This window comes from Myodes glareolus, chromosome 2 (genome assembly GCF_982192425.1).
Source record: "Myodes glareolus chromosome 2, mMyoGla1.1, whole genome shotgun sequence".
NCBI classification, from domain to species: domain Eukaryota; kingdom Metazoa; phylum Chordata; class Mammalia; order Rodentia; family Cricetidae; genus Myodes; species Myodes glareolus.
Genome location: NC_142027.1, coordinates 92,200,114 through 92,223,220, shown reverse-complemented (window position 1 = coordinate 92,223,220; position 23,107 = coordinate 92,200,114). Strand labels below are relative to the sequence as shown.

General features: G+C 43.3%; 1 protein-coding gene across 3 annotated transcripts in view; it reads left to right on the top strand.

Moving 5' to 3' along the window:
* Positions 1–23,107, top strand: part of Insr (insulin receptor) — a 134,821-nt gene that overhangs the window by 20,959 nt on the left and 90,755 nt on the right. For all 3 annotated transcript variants that reach the window (XM_085685286.2, XM_085685285.2, XM_085685284.2), the window contains exon 2: positions 1,672–2,223. In XM_085685286.2, the coding sequence (XP_085541412.1) occupies positions 1,672–2,223 (552 nt within the window). The remainder of the gene's footprint in view (positions 1–1,671; positions 2,224–23,107) is intronic.

Genomic DNA, 23,107 nt, shown 5'->3' with positions numbered 1-23,107 from the left:
TGGACAGAAGGCCTTGTGCACAGTAGCCAGGGGCTTCTACCTCTGAACCACTGTCCCATCTCCTCATTGGGGATTCTACGCAGGGACTCTACCTCTGAGCCAGACCTCCAGCCCCTCACTGGGAGATTCTAGGCAAGGGTTCTTCCCCTAAGCCACACCCGAGCCCTCATTGGCAGATTCTAGGCAGGGACTCTACATCTGAACCATGTCCTGAAGCCTAGTCCATGCATCTCAGATTATCCTCAAATTCATAATCCTCCTGCCTTAGCCTCTTGATCATTGCTGTTACAAGTGGCTACCACCCCTAGCACACCATATATCGTTATCTATTCTTTCTCTGATGGATATTCATGGCAATGGCTATTTATCAAAATGATGAGAATATTACGGAAGGGGAGCGCTTACATACTGTCCATGGGAATGTCTGCTGGTATAGTCAGTGGGGAACCAATATAGAGGCTCCTAAAAGCCTGGAAACAGATCATTCTTTCCTGGGCAACTCCACAAAGTTCACGAAATCTGGATATGGAAGAGACACACATGCTCACACTGACCATGACACTGTCTCTGTTAACAACCAGGAAGATTGGAAAGCAGTCCTGGCCTTTTCTTTCATTAAACTTTTTGGTTGGTATACTGAAGAATGGGTTTCAAGATCTGTCATTTTGTGTGTCTATATGGTTGTACCTTGCTCATCACCTCTGCCTGCCCCATTATTCTTACTTGGCCCTCTGCCCAAAGGCATCTTTCTTTACCTCAACTGTTCTCCTTTCTGCTTCTGTCATGCACATATGTAATATATGTAATTATTTCATAATGTGACTGACTAATACTCCATTGTGTCTACATGCCATATTTTCTTTGTTGTCTGTTATCATTATTATTATTATTTAAGACAGGGTCTCAAATAACCCAGGTTGGCCTCTTATTTGCTATGTAGCCAAAGATGACTTTCAACTCCTGAGCCTCCTGTCTCTGCCTCCTAAATGCTTGGATTATAGGTGTGCACCACAATATCCAGTATGTGATGGGACTGGAACTAAGGGGCTTTATGCATGCTGGGCAAGTGGTCTACAAGCTGAGCCAAAGTTTAGTTCTCATCTATCAATTGCTTGTTCCATAACTTGGCTATTGAGAAGATGTCTATATTACAATATGTGCCACATTTTCTTTATTATTCATCCATTTAAACTGCTTTCACATATAGCTTTTGTGAGCAGAGCAGCAGTGAGCATAGATGTGCAGGAGTCTCTGTGATATGCTGACCTAGAGTGCTCTGGGATATATAAGCCCTGTGTGTGTGTGTGTGTGTGTGTGTGTGTGTGTTTGTGTGTGAGCGTGTGAGCGCAGTTGTGTATTAGAGACCAGAAGTCTACTTCAAGTGACAACTGTTCCTTAGAAGCCCTCCACTTTATTTCTTAAGACTGGGTATCCTACTGACCTGGAGTTCATTGATACAAGTAGCCAATAAGCTGTGGGAATCCGTCTGTCTCTGCATGCCCCAAGCCCTCATAGACACATGCTGCTGTACCAGCTTACTACATGGGTCCTGGGCATGGGCGTCAGGTCTTCATGCCTGTACAGCAAATGCTGCTGTCTCCCTGACTCTGGCCTCATTAGCTGTTCTAGAATCCTGGCTCATCTACCTTGCTTCTGTTGTCTGCCCTTTAGTGTGCCCTGGCATGGACATCAGGAACAACCTGACCAGGCTGCATGAGCTGGAGAACTGCTCAGTCATCGAGGGCCATCTGCAGATCCTCCTGATGTTCAAAACCAGACCCGAAGATTTCCGAGACCTCAGTTTCCCCAAACTCATCATGATCACAGACTACCTGCTTCTTTTTCGTGTCTATGGCTTGGAGAGTTTGAAAGACCTCTTCCCCAACCTTACAGTCATCCGAGGCTCCCGTCTCTTCTTCAACTATGCCCTGGTCATCTTTGAGATGGTCCACTTGAAGGAGCTGGGACTCTACAGCCTCATGAACATCACCCGGGGCTCTGTCCGCATTGAGAAGAATAATGAGCTCTGTTACCTGGCCACCATTGACTGGTCCCGGATCTTGGATTCTGTGGAGGACAACTACATCGTGCTGAACAAAGATGACAATGAGGAGTGTGGGGATGTCTGTCCAGGCACTGCCAAAGGCAAGACCAACTGCCCTGCTACCGTCATCAATGGGCAGTTTGTGGAACGGTGCTGGACACACAGTCATTGTCAGAAAGGTATGATGGAGGCAGCTCCATTCTAAGCCATTTCTTACTGGTCACTGGAAAGGTTTAGGTGATGAAGGCTGCAGAGTACAAGCCCTAGAATTTTCCTTAAAAAAATACACTCACCCCTCGCTCCCTTATCTCTGAGAGATACACTTCACTGTGGTGCAGTACATTTTCGTGTGTAGATATCTGTACTTTTCTATTGCTATGATAGAATACCCTAACAAAAATAAACTGAGGCAGTTGGGGTATGGCTCAACATTTGAGAGCACTTCCTGCTCTTCTAGAAGACTCATGTTCAGTTTCCAGCATCCTGGGCCTCTGAGGGTTGTGCATGTTGTGTGTATAGACACATGCACGCACACACACACACACACACACACACACACACACACACACCATCACTTGGTAAGAGATTAACAACCATAACCAATACTGAAATAGAGTAATTATGATATTCTCTAATAAAATAACAAGCATCACTTTTGCATTTGGGGGAAACACCATTAAGTAAAATAAAGGTAACTTGAATATAATCATCATTGTTTTAACAACTAGTTTTATACTTGAAGTTGATTCACATATCAGGTGTGGCAGAACAGGACATCTTGAGATTTTATTGTGTAACTCAGAAAAGTACATGATTAAAAATATGAATTGATTATTTCTGGAATCTTCCATTTGGTAGTTTACAGTTAACTATGGGTTACTGAGACTGTGGGAAGTGAAATCTCTGATAGGTGAATGAATATACTAAACCCTGCCATTGTAGTAGGCAAGCAACCACAGTTAGGTGTTAAGACATGGGTGTGGCTTATATGTCAAAAAACTTTTATTTACAAAATAAGTAGGGGGGGGCAGATTTTTTGGGAGGGCTGTTCGCCACACCTCTGCTGGATAGTGAATGTTCCTGTGGGCCTCTGCTTGGTTGAGTAGTAGACTATGCAAGGGTGTGGATTTGACGTAGCATATTTTTCTTATCTGCTTATAGAAGTCAGTTTGCAAGAGATATTCAGAAAAAGAAATGTGTAAAAACTCAACTTTGAAAGTAGTATTTTTTACATTTATTTATTTTTATTTGTGTGTGTGTATGTGTGTGCGTGAGTACACATGCGTGTCTGTATATGAGTGTGCACATGTATTCCATGGCCCACATGGAAGCTGGAGGACAACTTGTAGAAGTTGGTCTTCTCCATCCACATATATGGGTCTAGAGGAATAAACTTAGGTAGTCAGGCTGGGGGAGCAAATGCCTTTACCTTTGAGTTGTCTCTCTACTCCCTTCATGGATCTGTTGCCTCCATATCTTTAGCCTTCTGAGTTATGAGGCACTTAGATTATTTCATTTTTTTAAAAAAGAATTTGGCTGTTTTAGGGTTCAAGTTTTATTTTTTAAAATGAATTTTATTATATATACATGGGTGTTCTGCCTTCAAGAATGTTTGTGTATCGCATGAGCACCCTTAGACGCCAGGAGAAGGCGTTGGATCCCCTGGGATTGTAGTTCCTAATGGCTGTGAGGTGCCTTGTGAGCTTTGGGACCTGAACCCAGATCCTTGGCAAGAGCAGCGAGTGCTCTGAGCTGCTGAGCCATTTCTCCAGCTTCATGTTTGTTTCTTCTGGGCTTGTTTTCCAGAAAGGAAATTTCTGGGTCAGAGGCTCCAGATTTGGATTGCCAAATGGCTTTCCAGAAATGTTGGACCTGTGAAATGGACTCCTAGCCTTGAATGGAGAGAACTGGCCTTTGAGAGTTGTTTAAAAAAGTCTTTCAGAAAGTCCTCGGGTGGGTGCTAAGCCTATACTGTGACTGTTTATCTCTGCTTGTGTTTGATTTCAGGGCAGAGCCTCTGAAAACATGTTTATCATTCAGGATTTCTCTGCTCCCCTCTTTCCTTGTCTGAGAACCTGTGTGAGTTTGGCAGAATCTAATCTGTAATTTTCTTCTTTGAAGCTTGTTAATCCTTTTGTCAATTTCATCTGTGGCTCTTCTTGTTCAGTGGAGAAAATATTCTTGAATGTTCAGAGCTACTGGAGAATGATGGTGGTGGTGTTGAAGACATACTCCCAAAGCCTTGTGCATGGGAGGACTAAGCCATACCACTGGGCAATGCTACCAGCCTCTCAATGGGGGCTTCTAATCAGGAGCTCTGAATTGATTTTTACATGCCTTTTTCATGTCTTGTACTTAAAATCCTCTCTACACATAAGATGATCTCCGTGCAACATTTCTGTTTAACTATCACTGCGTAGAAAATCTTCCACTCTTGACTCTGGGGAGCTCTGCATGGATGTGATTCATTGTGGGGTACTTTGTGCACCCTAGAGACTCGTGGGGGTGGGTCTTGATGCTGTTTGTGGCAGAAATCAAGTTAAATGTGGTAGCAGTCATCTGTAATCCTAGTTCTGGGAAGATTGAGGCAGGAGGGTGGCAAATGTGAGGCCACCCCTCGTTACAACCCCAGAAAAAGGGAAGAAGGAAGCAAAAGGAACAAGAGGGGAAGTTGGGAGACATTCTATTCTAAAGAAGGAAAAAAAAATGGAAGGAAAAGAGAGAGGAGGAAGAGAAAGATTTTAGGAAAGAAAAAGTCTCCCCTTCCTGTGGCTGTTATTGTTTCTGCTTCCCTCTCCTGTACCTGGGGCATTTCTGTTCTGAGTGCTAGCTTTTATTGTGTTTTGATATCCAAGAGAGCAGTTCATTAGCTGTTTATGGCTGCAGTGACCTCATTCGCATGTTGTAAAATTCCCTGGGAAGGACTAGTGAATGGGAGAAAGGGAGTGGGTGGCTTATGGGTTAGCACACAAAGGGTAGGAGGAGGGAGGGGAGGAAGTGTTATTTATTTTTACCCCTATCTGAGCTCGAAGGAGCAATGGGACTTGTGGGTGAGGTTTTTATGGGAACTTCTGAGGAGTACTCTTGGGTAGTAGGAGTTGGGGGATGTCTTAGATAGCTTGCAATTGTTGTGATAAACTGCTTGACCAAAAGCAGCTTGGGGAGAAAAGGGTTTATTTCATTTTATAGTTTGTAGTCTGTTATCTAGGGAGGTCAGGCCAGGACCACAGGTCAGAAACCTGGAGGCAGGAGATGATGCAGAGACTATGGAAGAACACAGCTTACTGGCTGCTTTTTTTTTTTTTTTTTTAACAGAACCCAGGACCACAAGCCTAGGGTTTGGCAGCACCAACAGTGAGCTGGGCCCTCCCACATCAGTCATTTCCGATGGAGGCATTTTCTTAACTAAGAGTTTGCCTTCCCAGTTATATAGAAGTTTTGTGTCAAACTGACAAAACCTGGATGTCACGGGAGGAGACCGTGGAGAAGACAGATGACTGAGGGGTGAAAACATTACCCTTGGGAATATTTTGAGAATACTGGCAACTCAGGGACAAAGAGTTGCAGAGCAATGACCTAGAGAAAGGTGCGCAATAGGAATTGACTCGGTAGAACGCAAGACCACCTTTGGGCTTGGATTTTCTAGGGCCTTTTGAGTTTTGGGCTGGAGCTGGGTTGTGGTCTAGATGCAGTGGGGATGGGAGGTAGGTCTGTACTCACTTGTGGGCTGCAGGGTTTCACAGAGCAGATCAGAGTCCCTGTGTATCTGCTGAAGTAACCAGGTTCTTGTTTGTGTTTTGAGTGTAATGAGTAGATCAATGACGTAGTTAGGAGTAGAAACAAACGTTCTGAACAATGAGCGTGGAATAGTGAGTAAAGAGACTCCCTAAAAGGCGTTGGACCACGAGTCACATGACTCTCTTAAGGACATTTACACAGCACCCACCTTGCCCATTATGTATTATAGACTCTTCCTTCCTCATGCAAGGACACATGAATATGCTCACCTGGACACATGTACACCATTATATACATGAATATGCATGTGCGCGCGCGCGCGCGCACGCACACACACACACACACACACACACACACATACACATGCACACACGTATCAGAAAATTCCCCAAGCTCCTAGAATTCACATTTTAAAAGTGTACCATTTTAAGTAGTTGACAAAACTTTGCACCATCCCTTCTGTGGTATGATTGTGACTTTGCCCAGCATTTCCATAGGGTTACGCTACATTCCCGTTAGTCAGTTGATAGCCATCTTGACTACATGGGCTGCCGCTGTGCTCATTTTCAAATAACACTCATTTTACTGAGTTTCAGTTCCAAGGCGTAAACAGACATACTAATAATTCTCATAAGCCAAAGAGAAGCTGCAGAGGATTTAAGTTGATGGTTTTCAGCCTTCCTAATGCCACTACCTTTTAGTACTCTTCCTCATGTTGTGGTGACCTGCAACCATAAATTATTTTGCTGCTCCTTCATAACTATAATTTTACTATTGTTATGAATCGTAATGTAAATGTCTGATATGTGACCCCCCAAAGGGTCATGACCCACTGGTTGAGAACCACTGGTTTAAGTAAGAGCTGAAAGCTTAGAAAGTATTTCGTGAGAGATGAGGTAAGAAGGAAGGAAGGGAGAGATAGAATACAGTTACATATTGTTTACTATGGTATATTATTATGTTTTATTATTAGTTGTTAATCCTGAACTTATAAACTTTACCATCTCTCTCTCTCTCTAATCTTTTTATTTAGTGTGGTGCGTGTGTGTGTGTGTGTGTGTGTGAGAGAGAGAGAGAGAGAGAGAGAGAAAGAGAGAGAGAGAACACATATGTTTGAAATGGGAGTGTGTGTGTGAGTGTGTGGTGAGAGAGACAGAGACAGAGAATGTATGTGTGAATGGGAGCACATGTGTGTCACAGTGTGCTTGTGGAGGTCAGAAGACAACTTGGGGAAGTTGGTTCTCCATTCTACTATGTGGGTCCCTAGGAACGAAACCCAGATTGTTAGGTAGACTTGATAGTAAATGCCTTTACCCACTGAGCCATCTTGGTGCCCCACCTGTGTTATTCATTTATTTTTCGAGACAGGTTCTCTTACTGAACCTGGAGCTCACCAAGTTAGTTCTACTAGCTGGCCAGCAAGCCCCAGGTATCTTCCTGCCTCTAGCTCCCATTGCTGAAATTACAGGTGCGCACCTCCAATCTTGGCTTTTTACATGGGTTCTGGGGATCTGAACTCAGGTCCTCATGCTTGCAGGCAAGCACTTTACCCACTGAATCATCTCCCTTAGTGTTCAAATCTTAAATGGTGAATATGCAAATTTACAGACAGACCTGACAAATGTTCCAGAGTTTTCTGGAAGATTCTTTTTTTTCCCATTTTTTATTGATTTTATTGAGCTATATAGTTTTCTCTGCTCCCCTCCTTTATTCTCCCCTCCCCTTCAACCCTCTCCCATGGTCCCCATGCTCCCAATTTACTCAGGAGATCTTGTCTTCTATTTCCCATATATTTCCCACCTGAGAGCACAGAACTTCCATTAAACCTGGATATTTCTTAATTTGGCATTTGATTTGGCTTGATTGGGAATTTTGCATCGGCAGGGAGCTTGCGTTAGGAAATATTCCTAACACATATGATAATTGTCTTTCTTGGTCTGAGTTACCTCACTCAATATAATGTTTTCTAGCTCCATCCATTTGTCTGCAAATTTCAAGATGTCATTTTTTTCTGCTGTGTAGTACTCCACTGTGTAAATGCACCACATTTTCCTTACCCATTCTTCTGTTGAGGGGCATTTAGGTTGTTTCCAGGTTCTGGCTATGACAAACAGTGCTGCCATGAACATAGTTGAGCACATGTCCTTGTGGTATGATTGAACATCCTTTGGGTATATACCCAAAAGTGGTATTGCTGAGTCTTGAGGAAGGTTGTTTTTCTGGAAGATTCTTTGGGATGTTAGTGGAAAGCTTCATTTTTCCATTTTTCTTTTGAGAGAATATTGTCCCAATCATTTATGGAAGACACTGGATAGAGGTCAATGCATACTTATAAAGAGGTGTTTCTGGCTGACTTGCCTGGTGACTAGGTAACTGGTCTAACTGGTTTTTCTTTGGCTTGATGAAATTCATTGACCAGTTATTTCCCACCCTGTCATCCTTTGTGGAAAGTGAAATTTGTTCTTTGTCACTGAACATTTGACATGCCCCAGGGAGGTGCCAGGGTGCCAGTTCAACTGTGGTGTGCTCTGTCTCTATGTGCATCTTTCTCCCCGTGTCTGCTACAACTATCGTTAAATGGAGGGGATATGGATGTTGGACTTTTCTTGTTGTTTGAGATAGGGTCTCACTGTCCGCAAACTCTTGGCAATACTTCTGCCTCATTCTTCCAAGCATTGGGAATCCAGCATTCCTGGCTAAAGTACTGTTTTCTGGTTGCGGTAAAATATATTTAGAAAGTATATTGATAATGTAGTGTCACCTTCCTCTTGGTCTGGTTCCAGAACATTTCTTTCTTTCTTTTTTTTTTCTGGAACATTTCTTATCACCCCCTAAAAGAAATTCTATGTCCATTATTACTCATTCCCCTATCCTGATTCTCTCAGCTCCTGGCAACGAATGATTAGCTTTCAGGTTGTGTAGATTCACCTGTTCTGGACATTTCTTATTCGTAGAATCAGATAATATGTAGCTTGTTGTATGTTCTCTCTTTTTTTTTTTCTAAGAACAATGTTCTCAAAATTCACTCACATAGTAATTTCATTAAGTTTTGGTTTTTTAATGGCTGAATAATATTTCATCATATAGATTCTATCAATTTTACCACTTGTTCAACATTTGTGATGTTTCCCCCCTTTAGTTACTTGAAATAGAGCTTCTGAAAACATCTGTGTTCCAGATCTTGTCTGTGTCATTCCTTTACCTTTATTTCATAAGTAACTTTTGTAGGGCTGAAGTTCAGACTCAGGGTCTTATGCATGCTAGACAAATGTTCTATCACTGAGCTATATCCCCAGCCTTGGTTTTAGTTCCTCCGACCTCTGGTGTCTGGATTACAGGCCATGAGCCACTACACAAACTTCTGTGTGCATAATGGGGATTGAACTCAGTCCTCACAGATGTCTTACCCACTGATTCATCTCCTTAGCCCTGATAGCTTCTCTCTGGGGAAAGTAAACTATTTATTACTTTTTATTCTTTTCAGTTTGAATTCCCTTCTTGTGATGGTTAATATTATCAACTTGACAGGGTTGGATTCACCTAGAGACAAATCTCTGGGTGTGTTTATGGTGACACTTCTAGATTGCATTAACTGAGTTGGGACGATCCACCCTCACTGAGAAATGATCATTCCCTGTCTTTGAATCCTGGACTGTCTAGCCGAGATAAAGCAAGCTGTGTGTTAACATTCACTAGCCACCGCACAGTCCTGCTGCCATGGCTTCCCAGTTGTGATGGACTGCTCCCTGCAACTGTGAGCCAGGATAAGCCTGTCCTCCCCTGAGTTGCTTTGCTAATCCAGGAGTAAAGTGAATGATACACACCCCCTAATATGAAGCACAACACTGTTTATTCTGTGTCTGCGCTCCTGACAGTCCCAGAACAGAGGAAAGAGTTGCTTGAGAAGATGGAACTCAACAAAGAGACTCTTCTAGTGAGAGGAGGAACCAGGAAGGGGTAGAAACTGGCCAGGGCTGAGTGTGTCCCTCTATGGGTGACCAAGAACCAGGAATGTTTTTGTTCCTTCTTGACCTTTTCCTCTGAGAAGCAGCCTCAGCAGAGCAGAATGGGTGCAGTGGACAGGACGTGGGGTGCAGGTGGAGATTGGGGAAAATCCTCATCCCGAGTTCATCTCCTAGGCCGAGCTAACTTCTGATAGCCGTTCATAGAAATCGTGGGGACTGTGAAAATAGCTCAGCCAGTACAGAAGACTTAAGCTTGATCCCCATAGCCCTTGCATCTTAGTTCATTTCCCATTGCTGTGATAAAATAACTCTGACAAAGGCAATTGAAGGGGGAAAGGCTTTATTTGGCTCCTAGTTCAGGATCCATCTGTCACTGAGTAGCAGGAATACTGCAACCACAGACAAGAGCAGAGAACAATGAATTAATGTGTACTCGCTTGTGCACAGTTCATTTTCTCCAGTGTCCTACAGGCTAGGATCCAGGCCTAGGGAATGATGCCTCCCACAGTTGTTGTCTAATCAGGACAATCTCCTACATACATGCTCACAGGCCAGTATAATTTAGACAGTCTCTCACTGAGATGTCCTCCCAAGTGATTTTAGATTGTGTCAAGTTTGACAGTTAACACTATCCATCAGACCATGTGGACAGAAAGATGGACATGGTGGGCTATGCTTGTACTTTGAACTCTGGGGCTTTCTGGCCAGTCAGCCTAGTCTACTTGGCAAGCTCCAGGCTGAATACAGACAGAATAATATAGGGCTTCAAGACTCATTAACTCTTTAGCAGTGGTATCTGACAGCCAGGTTTAAGGGTTTTCTACGGTAAAGCCATCCTTGCTTTCCTGCGGGTGCCACTTGCTTGTTGAACTTTTTTTTTTTCCTTTGGCATAGCATTGACTTTGACTGGCAAGGCTTGCTTTGTCTAAGTCTTGGGTTTTTGCCATCTCTGTTCATGAGTGAAATTGGGCTGTGTCTTTGGTTTGTTTCATTTTGCAATCTCTTCATTAAGTTTTGTTATCCGATCTCCTAGTCACAGAAAGTGAATTAGGCAAGTTTCCATTTTAAAGGTTCTTAGCAAAGTTTAGCATCAGAATTAATTTCTCCTTGAACAACAGAGTCATTTCTTGGGAAATGCTTTGGTTTAAAAATCTTTGTGGGAAGTAATTTTTGAGTAACTTTTTTTTTTTTAATACAAGGTGTTTGTTGAGATTAGGCTAAAATCTTTTTTTCCTTTTTAAAAATCCTTTTTAAAATTGACCAAAGATCTTTTGGTCAATTTCTGTGGTTCTTAGTTTCTTAGAATTAGTGAGTTTTCTAAATTGAGAGTGTGCTGTTCAGTGTAGCATAGTTGTGTTTGTGTAGTCCCCTTAAACCCAGTTGAGAGCTGGGAGTCTTAAAGGTCTTGGATTTATTCATCAGTTCTGTGTTTTAATAATCCAGTAATTGCTGTGAACGTAATTCTTTTCACTTCGTGGTTATTCTAACCTGTGTTTTAGTTTTGTTCTTTTTAAATCCCCCTTAGTGTGAAGCTTTTAGAAGGCATTATATCTCAAAACATTTTTGGAATAATCCCAAATTGTGAAATTAACAAATAAAACAATCTTATTTTGTTTAACCAAGGGCCTTGCATTTGAAGCTCTACTCTGAGCTGTGCCCCAGCTCCGCACTGGGCAAGTCTAGGCAGGGGTGTTGACCACTGAGCAACACCTCCAGGGCTAATTTCATTCTTCTAATGCAATTAAAACTTTTAAGGCCACGAGTTCACTTGTGATTTGTTTTTTGCTGCTCTCATCAGTCCTGGATACATACCTTCTTGTTTTCATTGTTGTCTCAGGAGTCCCCGATGAACAAAAGTAATCCCATTGCCATGAAAGCAGTACTTTCAGTTATGCTACATAAACCATCTTGTTTTGCTTTCATAATTACTCCAAGTCATCCTTATTCCATAGGTTATTTTCCAACAGGTTTTTGGAAAACCTTTCACTTTATTGAAATAGGTTCAATAAAAGTGAACTAACTTGAGGATGTAGACACTTGGGAGGAGGAGGCAGATTCTTGTTTTGATTGCACCTTTTCTCGTCGAGTGGGTTGAGTCACTGATTTTTAGGGTTGAAGAAAATCAACTTTCACTGTTTCTCAGTTCCATTTTTGTTGCTGCAATAAAATATGATGACAAAAAGTAACTAGGGAGAAAAGACCTCAGCTTACATTCCAGGTGACAGTCCTCTATCGTGGGGACGTCAAGTCAGGGACTTCAAAGAGCTGATCATCACATCGTGGTGAAGAGCAGAGAGAAATGCTTGCTGCTTGCTTACTCCGCTCCTTTTCTCTAATGTTGTTCTGTTCAGGACCCCCTGCTTAGGGAATGATGCTGCCTATATTGGGCGAGGTCTTCCTACATCAATTAACTTAATTAGCATAGTGCTCATGGGACAATGCACACATACACACACACACACACACACACACACACACATATATATACACACACACATACAGGCGTAGACACACACAGAGACATAGACATACACAGACATAGACAAACACACACAGGCACACATACACACACATAGACATACACACATACACAGACATAAACACACATCACACTCAAACACACATACATATACACACAGACACACATAGACACACACACGCACACATAGACATGGGCACACTCAGACACACAGACATAGACACACACACATAGACACATAGACAAAGACATACACACATATACACATACGCACACAGACACAATACACACACAGACAGACACAGATAAAGGCACACACATACACAGATAGACACACATACACAGACACACATATACATGCCATCCTATCATAGACAATCCTTCATTGAGACTCTTTACTGGTGACTCTTAGTTGTGTAAGGTTATTGATTAAAACTAATCCTCAATGTGGTGGGTTATTGAAGTTTTTTTCTAATGGACTTTAAAAGGTTTCATATTTTTATTTTAGGTAGAGTCTCAGGTAGCCCAAGAGGTCATTGAAATTCCTAAGTATCTTAGACTGGCCTTGAACTTCTGATCTTCCATCTCCCTAGTGCAGGGTTGACAGGTGTACATGATACCCAGAGTTATGTTGTAATGGGATGGAACCAGGGTCCCCTGCCTGCCAGGTCAGTACTCGACCACTGCCTTTGGATTTTTCAAACAGACTTTCTTCAAGTAGCTGAGGCTAGCCCAGTATTGGGTGTAACTGAGACTGACCTTGAACTTCTAATCATCCTGCTTCCACCCCCTGAGTACTGAGATGATAGGTATGAACCACCAGGCCCATTTTTTTTAAATGCTAGGGATGGAATCCAGGTCCTTATACATGTTGGGGAAGTACCCTATCACCTGAGCCACATCCTCAGAGTGCCCCCCCATACTCTTTTAAAGTTTTTTTTTGGGTGATGGCCTCAATATGTGAGCTAAAGGTTCTGTAGTTGAAGAGTTGTGTGTGGCTTTTTGGTAACTGACTGTCCAGTCGACTTCAGTGGCTAAGTTCCACAGGAGTAGAAGCAGGAGGTAAACTCTAAATTCAAATTCAGAGTATGCTGCTGTCCAAGAGAAGACACTAATTTCCTCCAGTAAATGGAGAGAGAATTCTCCCAGACGCCTGGCTTTGTGGGGCTGCCAGGGTACGCGTTTACAAAACCACTTTCTCTTTCTCTCTTCTTGCGTTTGTGGTTTTACGGTCCGGGTTTTCTAGCTCTCGCCCAAGGCTGAGTGTGATCTGTGAGTCCACCTGCCCTGTGGACTTCCTGTCTATTTCTGGCCTCAGTGTGAGCTTGCTGAAAAGCCAGGATGACTTGGGGTGATGTCAGACAGACTTTAGAAGGGTGCTGTGACTCATCTTTGTATTTAACGGGCCTGGGTCATGTTAGAAGTATGACTGTAGTAGTTTTTGTTTGAAATCTAATAAGAGATTTTGAATCTGCCATCTGGAGGCTGTGTTCTTTCTGTTCCTTTTTATTGTTTTTGATAAAGACTGGTGTTGAGGGGCAGAAAATGGGTTTTGCAATATTGCTGACATCTGCTCACAGGGTCGAGGGTCTCTCCTCTTTCCTCAACTTTATTTTTTTTCTGGAAGCCAGAGACAGATATGAAGCAGCGGTGCAGCTGAAGGAGGGTTCAGCTTTGTATTTTTTTTTAATGTGTAATTATATGTGTATGTTATAGTCTCATGTGACCTGGCTGGTCTTGAACTCACTGCATATTAAGCCTGGCTTTGAATGCCTAATCATCTAGCCTTTACCTCCCTATGCTACCCTAGGATCACAGGTGTGTGTCATGATGTATGGTTATATTTATTTATATATATTTACTTATGTGTGTGCAGGGAGTGACGGAGTATGCTAAGACAGGTGCATTGGGGGGGGGATCATGCTAAGGCATGTGTTTGTGGATGTCAGAGGACCATTTGTAGGAGCCACTCAGTTCTCTCTTGTCATGTGGGTCCTAGGGGTTGAGGAGTTGAACTTCCATTATCAGACTTGGTTGTAAGTATCTTTACTTGCTGAGCCATTTTGCTGGTGTTTTATTTTTAAATATTGGTTGATTGATTGATTGATTGACTTGGCATCTCACTGTCTGGCTCAGTGGCCTTGAACTCCTGGGCTCCAATGATCTTCAGTCTCAGTTTCTGGAGCACCTGAGATTACAGATGTGTGTCATCATGCTTAGCAGGAGTTTCTGTTTCTCTGTCTGCCTTGTGTGTGTACATATGTGTGTATGCATGTGGAGGCCAGAGGATAACCTTAGATGTTATTTTTCCTCAGGTACCTCTGTCTCATTTTATTTTTAAAATGCATTTTTATGTTAATGAGTATTTTATCAGTGCACTATGTGTGTGCCTGGTGTTCACAGAGGCCAGTAGAGGACATTGGATCCCTGGAACTGGAGTTATGGACAGTTGTGCACTGCCATGTGGGTGCTGAGAATTGAACCCAGGTCCTCTGGAAAAACAGGCAGTGATCCAATCTTTTAACTTGCTTTTTGAGACAGAGTTTTTTTTTCTGAACTTGGCGCATACTAATTAAGCTAACATGGCTGAACATCAAACTCCAGGGTCTTTTTGTTTTTGTCTCCCCAGGGTTGAGATTGCGAGTACATGCCACCATGCCTGTCTTTGTTGGTGTCCCATGGCATCATTGTTGTTATTGCCTCCTACCCCTAAAAACCATGACTTCTGGGGTTGAACTCGGTCTTCACAATTTGGCGGCTTGTCCTTCAGTTACTGAGCTAACCCTCCTTTGATTTTTTTTAGGCTGTGTTTTAAATTTCAGAAGGCATCTAAGAGACATGGCATGCAAACCTCTTTGGCTGTACAGTTTTATACTACAGCTTTTGTTTCAGAGAAGGAAGAATCACAGATTTAAAATATTTTCATGTCTACTTTTTTTCTATTTATTTATATATTTTTGGGTATGGTGCCTGTGACAGTTGGTTTCCTTTTTTTTTTTCCCCCCAAGACAGGGTTTCTCTGTAGCTTTGGAGCCTGTCCTGGACCTAGCTCTTGTAGACCAGACTGACCTCGAACTCAGAGAGATCCTCCTGCCTCTGCCTCCCAAGTGCTGGAATTAAAGGCATTCACTACCACTACCGGACAGTTGGTTTTCAATGTCAACTTGACACAACCTACACTCACCCAGGAAGAGAGTGTCACCAAGGGACTGTCTCCATCGGTTTGGCCCATGGGGGTTTGTCTCAATTGCATTAGTTGGTGCCACTGTGGATTCTATCATTCCCTGGGCTTGGGTCCTGGATGTATGCGCTTGTTTCTGCTCTGGACGAAGATGTTACCAGCTGCTTCAGATTCCTGCCATGCTGAGTTACCAGGAACCGTGAGCTTCCCTGAGTTGCTGTTGTTGAGCATTTAGTCCCAGGAGCGGAAATGAAACTGGAAAGCTGTGTGGGTGGTTCCCATGCTGGTCTTGAACTCTTGGGGTCAAGCCACCCTGCCAGTTCTGTCTCTAGAGGTTCCCAATGCCTGCCTCAAACTATTTTTCAAGTTGTGTTTATCTCTATTGTGGTTTGAAGACACAGCATTCCTGGTAGACTCACATGTTGTCCCCCCTGGACCTCAGTTTGGGAAAAGGGTGGATATGACTTGTTGGAGATAGGTCCTGAGGTTTTATAGTGTGGCCGCACTTCCTGTCTTCTCTGTTTCCTGTTCCTGGAGATGGGTCCTGAGGTTTTATAGCATGGCTCCACTTCCTATCTTCTCTGTTTCCTGTTCCTGGCTACATACACTTGCCACTCTGCAGTTTCTAGCTGCCATGCCTTCCCCTCCACAGTAGGCTGCATCCCCTCAAGCTGTGAACCCAAATGAACCCCTCCTCCCTTCACTTACTTCTTGCCAAACGGAAAAGTAGTAAAATCACTATGAGCACATTTTCGTATTTCTTACTGGCTATTTTTACTAACTTAAAAAAAAATGGGGACTGGCGGTGTGCCTCACTGGTAAAGCCTATGCATGTAGTGTGACTGACCAGCCCCATCACTTAAAGAAAAAGTCCTACATATAGTAGTTGGGGAGGTGGTTCAGTGACTAAAAGCATTTGCTGACAAGTGTGAGGGCCAGAGTTCAAATCCTCGGCATCCACATAAAAAGGCAGGTATGGCCATGTGTACCTCTGTAACTCTACGTCTTGGGGGGATGGAAGCAGAAGAATGACCAGAGCTGGCTGGTTGCCAGCTTAGCTCTAGGTTCACTGAGAGACTCTCTCTATGGAAAAAAGTAGAAAGGGATAGAGCAGACACTTGATATCTTCTTCTGGTCCGTATGCTTTGCATGGGTGTTCATGGTACACATGAGCTTACCACACACACACACACACACACACACACACACTGCATTCCCTAGCCCCAACCCACACCATTTGTCTTTAAAAATGTATATTCTTTGTTTTATGATTTGTCCTTTATTTCAGAATTATAGATGAAATTATAATATCACTAGCTGGGTGTGTTGGTTCTGACTGTCTTTCTAGATAGCTGGGAGGCTGAGGCAGGAGGATCACATTTTGTAGACCTTTTATGACTACAGAGTGAATTTAAGGCAAACCTGGGCAAATTGGCACAGTGGTGGAGCTCTGGCTTAGCATGCACAGGTCTCTGCATTCATTAGTATTCAAATAGTGACAGCAACAAGAATCGTAATAAATAAAAAATTTACCCACCCCCTCCAGACCATACTTTTTTATACAGGGTCTCATGTAGCCCAGGCTGGCTTCAAACTTGACTGTGTAGCTGAGGCTTATTGTAAGATATTTTACTCTTGGCTTTTTGGGGGGGCCCACCACCCAGTTCCCAAATAAATCACATATGGAGGCTTATTTTTAGTTATGAATGCCCGGCTTTAGCTTGACTTGTTTCTTGCCAGCTTTTTTTTTTTTTTAAAATTTAAATTATCCCAACTACCTTTTGCTTCTGGACTTTTATCTTTTTCTATTTCTGTATACCTTTCTTTCCTTCTTACTCCCTGACTGACTGGCTGGCTGGCCCCTGATGTCTTCCTCTCCTTGTTCTCTTGTTCTCCTTTTTCCTCATTTTGCCTTCTATTTCTACTGTCTGCCTGCCAGCCCTGGCTGTCCTTGCTCCTGCCTTGCTGTTGACCGCTCATCTTTTTATTAGGATCATCAGGTCCTAGACAGGTGCAGTAACAGAACTTCACAGAGTTAAATGCCGCGTAAACAAAAGTCACACACCTGAAAATAATACTCTCCAACAGAGGCTTACTTTGACTCTTGATTTCTTGCCTCTACTTCCTGAATGCTGGGATGACAGGCATGTGCTACCATGCCCGATTTTGTGTGGTGATAGAATCTACTTTAGGCCCCAGGTATGCCAGGGAAGCACTGTAACCATGTGAGCTACAGCCCCAGGCACTACAGCTTCACCCTGAGTCAGTGTTTCCTAGTGGGCTCTGCAAACCAATGTATGCATTAAGCTGGAATCCCAAGAGATTTGGGAAGAAAACGAGGCTGTCACCGGAGGCTTTGGTGGCAATCTGCCTGTGTTGCTTAGGTCTGTTTGGACTCTTTCCACTTATATGTGATGTGAATTGCACTTTTAATTCCTGAATGAATGGCTGTTTGGAGGCATGACTAATTTGTCATTGGCCTGAAAAACAAAACAAAGCAAAATGCCATGAAGCAAACTGAGCTGTTTATCTTTGTTGGCTTTGCAGATTTACCCCCGCCCCCTCCTGCCAGTGATCTTTCTTTAGCCTTCCGGGGATAATTGTGTAAACAAGAAATGAACCTTGTTGTTCATGGTTTCAAGAGCCTAGGCAAAGGGTATTCCTGAGTTGCTATTGCCTAGGTGAGGCAGGAGTGTTCTCCAATTTTCAAGTTCTCTGGTTAATAGTGTATATTAATGATATGTAATGGTTTTCATATGACATTTCCACACATGTATGTAATGTGTATTGATCGTAGTCTTCCCACTTGCCTTTGTCTTTCTCTCTCTCCTGTGGTTCACCTTTCTCTTTTCTAACAGTCCTTCTTTTACTCCTGGACCCAGTGAGAATCCTTGTGATTGTTTACAGGGGTGTAGGCAACCTACCAGTTTCCATACCACTGAAGAAACTGTCTCCTAGCAACTCCAGCTGTCAATCCTCAAAAAAGATTGTGAGGGCCTTGTGAACCTTCCTCTTAGTAATTGTTAACTGCCTAGCAATCCTCTGGGAAAGGTAGGACTGTGTCTCCTCCCTCTCTCAGCAACCTTTAACTAACTGCTTATCAATCCTCAAATGGGTGGAGACTCACGAACCCCTCCCTTTAACTACCGTTAGCTGTCTATCTTCAGGGAGAGGTAGAGTCTCATGAGCCTCTTTAGTAAACATTAACTGTTTATAATAGATCTGCAGAGAGGTGGGGGAGTTCTCCTGAGTCCCTACCCTTAGCAACTCTTAGCTGTTCATCTTCAGGGAGAGCTGGCAACTTATGAGCCCCTTTCTCGAGTAATCATTAACTGCCTCTGACAGATTTTCAAGGAGATGCGAGGCCTTGCTAACTCCTAATTCTTCATGATGGAATGTCATTGGGGTCAATCACATGCAGGTCTTATGCAGATAATTGCAGCTTTTACGTGTTCAATAGGGCCATGGCCTGCCATGCTTGGGAGATAGGGAAGCCAAGACTCATGACCCACTAGGCCAAAGCCAGAGCTTCTGAACTAGCCTTGCAGTACGGGGCACACTCACTACATGATCCCCAAGTGGGAACATTTACATGGGTGTGTTCCCCCCTCAGTGTCCCCTCAGGCACATCTCAGACTCGTGTTGTGTGAGTGATCTAATCAACTTTGTGAACTGTACCCACCAGGGTTCCTGTCTTCTTAACTTTCTTTGTTGTTATTTTTGTTGTGTGACTCCTCCTTAGATGGAGGAGTAGTGACTCCATGCTAGTGTCCAGTTCCCTTTCTCCACTTTATATAGTCTAGGACCCAGGGAGTGGCCCCATCCACAGTAAAGTGGGCTTCCCCACATCAGTTAAAATGTTTAAGAGCATCTATAGGCTTGTCCAGAAGTCCATCTCCCAGATTATTATGCTAGATTCTATCAAGTTGATAATTAATGCTTCCCATCACAAGGTGGGAGAATACGAAAGTGGATATTGGGGCTGGAGACATGGCTCAATGATTAAGGGCACTTGCTGCTCTCCCAGAGGACCCAGGTTTGAGTCTCAGCGTCCATATAGTGGCTCACAGTTATCTCTAACTCCAGCCTCAGTTGGATCGTCTTCTAGCCTCTGGGGGCACAGACATCATGAAGGCAAAACACCTAAACACATAAAAATAAATGAATAAATAAAAAGAAAGTAGAAACCATGGCTGTGGTAGAATGTGGAGTGCATGCGTGTGCTCTGGTGTTGTGCTAACTTTTCCTTGAGAAGATGTGAACCAAGGTCTGTTCACCCTAGATGCCACTGAAGTCCAGCTTGGTGACTGAACCTTAGGTCTTGAGGTTGCCGGGCAAGTGCTGTACTGGTGAGGCAGATCCTTAGCTTGATTCCTATGGTGGTGATGGTGGTAGTAGTAGTAGTTGTTGTTGTTGTTGTGCGTGTACGTGTGTGTGTGTGTGTGTATCAGCATGAGTGTACTATGGTATACATGTGGAGATTAAAGGACACCTTTTGGGAATTGGTTTTTACTATTCACCTTGTTGTCAGGCACAGTCTCTTTTTACTGTTTCTATACAAAACATGTATACCAGGCAACTTGGTGTGAGATTTCAGGTGATTCTCCTGCCTCCGCCTCCCATTTCACTTTAGGAATACTGGGATTTCAACATGTGCACCATATCTGACTTGTACACATGTTCTGGGGATTTGAACTCAGACTCTCAGCCTTGTGTGGCAAGTGTTTCTATCTGACAAGCCATCTCCTCATCTCATTGACATTTTGACACAGGGTCTCACGAAGTTGCCCAGGCAGGCCCTGAGTTTATGATCCTTTTGTCACAACCCCTGTAGAGCTGGGATTACACCACTGCATCACAGGCCTGACTTTATTTGTTTATTATTTCTGGTGTGTGACAAAACAGACATAAACTCAAATTTACCATCTTAGCTATTTTTTTAGAGCATAGTTAAGCAACATGAAACACATTCACATGGTTGTGCAATTATTGACATCCATTTCCAGAACTTTCTCATCTCTCAAACTGAAGCTCCATTTCCCAATACGTCCCCTGAACCCTCACAGCTCCTGGCGTTTACCACTTTCCTTCTGTGTTTATGGAGCTGCCATTTTTGGGACCTCCTAAGAGTAGAATCCTTTTGTGATTGACTCAGTTTCCAGAGCACTTTGATTCCAAGGCAAATCCATGTATTAGCATGAGCTAATTCCAGTGTATGAATACTTGCTCCTCTTTGGGTGGTGTATTTATCTGCTGAAACATTTGCCTCTTTCCATCTTTAAAAGCTTCTGTGTACAAAGAAGTACCAATGTCTGTCCTGACACTCTAGATTGTGAGGGTTCATTTCACTTGTCAATTTGATGAAATCTAGAATCAGGTTAATTGAGATGGGAAGACCTGCCCACTGTGGGTAACACCATTCCCTGGGCTGGGATCCTGACCCTCATAAAGTACCAGCATTCATCTGTCTGCTACTTCCTGACTCTGGTGTGACATGACCTGCTGCCTCAACCTTCTGCCACCATGACTTCCCCGCTGTGGACTGTGCACTCAAATTGTGAGCCTAAACAAACCCTTCCTCTCTTAAATTGCTTTTGTCAGTGGATCTTATCACAGCAACAGGAAAGGTAACTAGGACATCAGGTCTGGAAGATGCTTTGCTACAGCATGTCTTCTGCAAATCTGAGGGAGATTTTGCTCATTGTGATTCAGGGAGAGACAGGAGGAGGGGAGGATGTGGGCTTCTCTTTCCTGTTTTCTTTCCCCATGTGTGGCCTTTCTTACATGGCCGAGAGAAACCTCTTGGCCCAGATCATTTTCTCTTCTTACTTTCTGTTGCTTCTACTCAAAGTCCAGCTGTCTGTGGCCTGGGAGTGGACGTTTCCCGGGTGGATGTGGAATGTAGAACTTTGGCAGGAAATCGAGCTTTATTCCTTGCTACTGGTCCATTTGTTTGTTAATATTGAGAGATAGGGAAACCTCCTTCATGTGGGAGGGAAACCATGATGGATATAATTTGCCACTCCAGCCTCAAATCTCAGTGTACTCACATGCTTCCAGGGCTTGCTTGGTGGGGTTGAGTCTGCTCCAAGAGTCTCTTTCCAAAAATGTCTTATATAAAATCAAGTCTGAGAACAAAGAAGACCTTTTCTTCTCTTTGATGTTTTATTCCCTATTTCTTCACACAACTGAAAGCTTTTCTTTTTAAATGTTCAATTAAAACATAGATTTTCCCCCCTTTATTTTTAAGTGTGTACGTTGTGTGTGTTTTGTGTTCTTGTACGTCACATGCCTGCAGATGTACATGCATCTGTGTACATATGGATGGATGGGTGTCTTCCTCAATCATTCGTTACCGTTTTAAAATTTACTTATTTATTTCTCATTAACTTTTTTCGTTTGTATCTCATTTCACATGCAGTGGTCAGAGAACAACTTGGGAGACTCAGTTCTTGCCTTTCATTCTGTGTGTCTTGGGGATCAACTCAGGTGGAGAGATTTGCCAACAAGTGACTTTTTTCACTGAGCCTTATTGTTTTGGGACAGGGTCTCTCACTGAGCTTGGAGCTTACCAAATGACTGGCCTCGATGGTCAGCGTGCTCTGGGAATGTTTCTTGTGTCAGCTTTCCTAGCAGCAGAAGTCCTCACAGTCATGCTCAGCTGTTTGCTTGGGTCAGGATCAGGCCCACATGCTGGCGTGGCAGCGCTTAATTGACTGAGCTGAGTCCCCAGCCCTCTCTCTGGTTTCTGTGAAGTACTTGGAACAAGGTTTTGCTTTTTGTTTTGGGTGTGTCTGCACGTGGTGCTGAGGATCAGGCCCATGGCCTTGAGCTGCTGGGCAAGCCCTCTCCCTCTGAGCTACACCCTTAGCTTCGGCTAGCTTTTTTGTTTTGTTTTGAGACGGGGTTTTGACACGTAGTCCAGTCTGCCTTGAACTAACAATCTTCTTCTCTCACCGCCCCTAGTAGGGATTTCAGGTGTGTACCACCAAGTCCCTCTTCTACTAAAAGATTCCTTAACAATATTTATCTTTATTTTTAATTGTGTGTGTGTGTCTGTGTGTATGCGTGGGAGTGTAGTACCTGTGGCGATGGATCTCCAGGATCTAGAGTTATAGGTGGCTGAGCAGACTGGCATTGGTACTGGGAACTGGACCTCAGATCTCTGGAAGAGCAGTAAATACTCTTATCACTGAGGAATCACTCCAGCCCACCACTAGCCCTTTCAAAATTTGTAATTAATGGTTGATTATAACTAAAAGCTTTCAGATGAGAAGATAGAGACTTCAGTTCATTTAATTAGGTCCAAATTTTCTGTTATTTGTGTTGGCTTGCTTTTTTGTTGAGATTTGGTTATGTGTAGCCCAGGATATATGTGGCAAAGAAGATGACTTTGCCCTCTCCTCCTCAGTGTTGGGATTACAGATGTGTTCTGTTATGCTGGGTTTAATGTAGCATTGGGGATTGAACCCAGGACTTTATGAAGGCTAGGTAAGTACTCTTCCAAAGGAGCCCCATCTCTGGTTGACATGGGAGCTATGGGTATGGCTCAGGGGTAGAGCTCCTGCCTAGAATTCCACAGTGAGGGGCCAGGGATGTGGTTCAGCTGCAGAGTGCTTGACTAGCTTGTGTAAGGCCACGGCCTCCACCCTTTGCACCACCAAAGGGTAAATGCTATGGGTAGGTTGTAGCTGAGACTT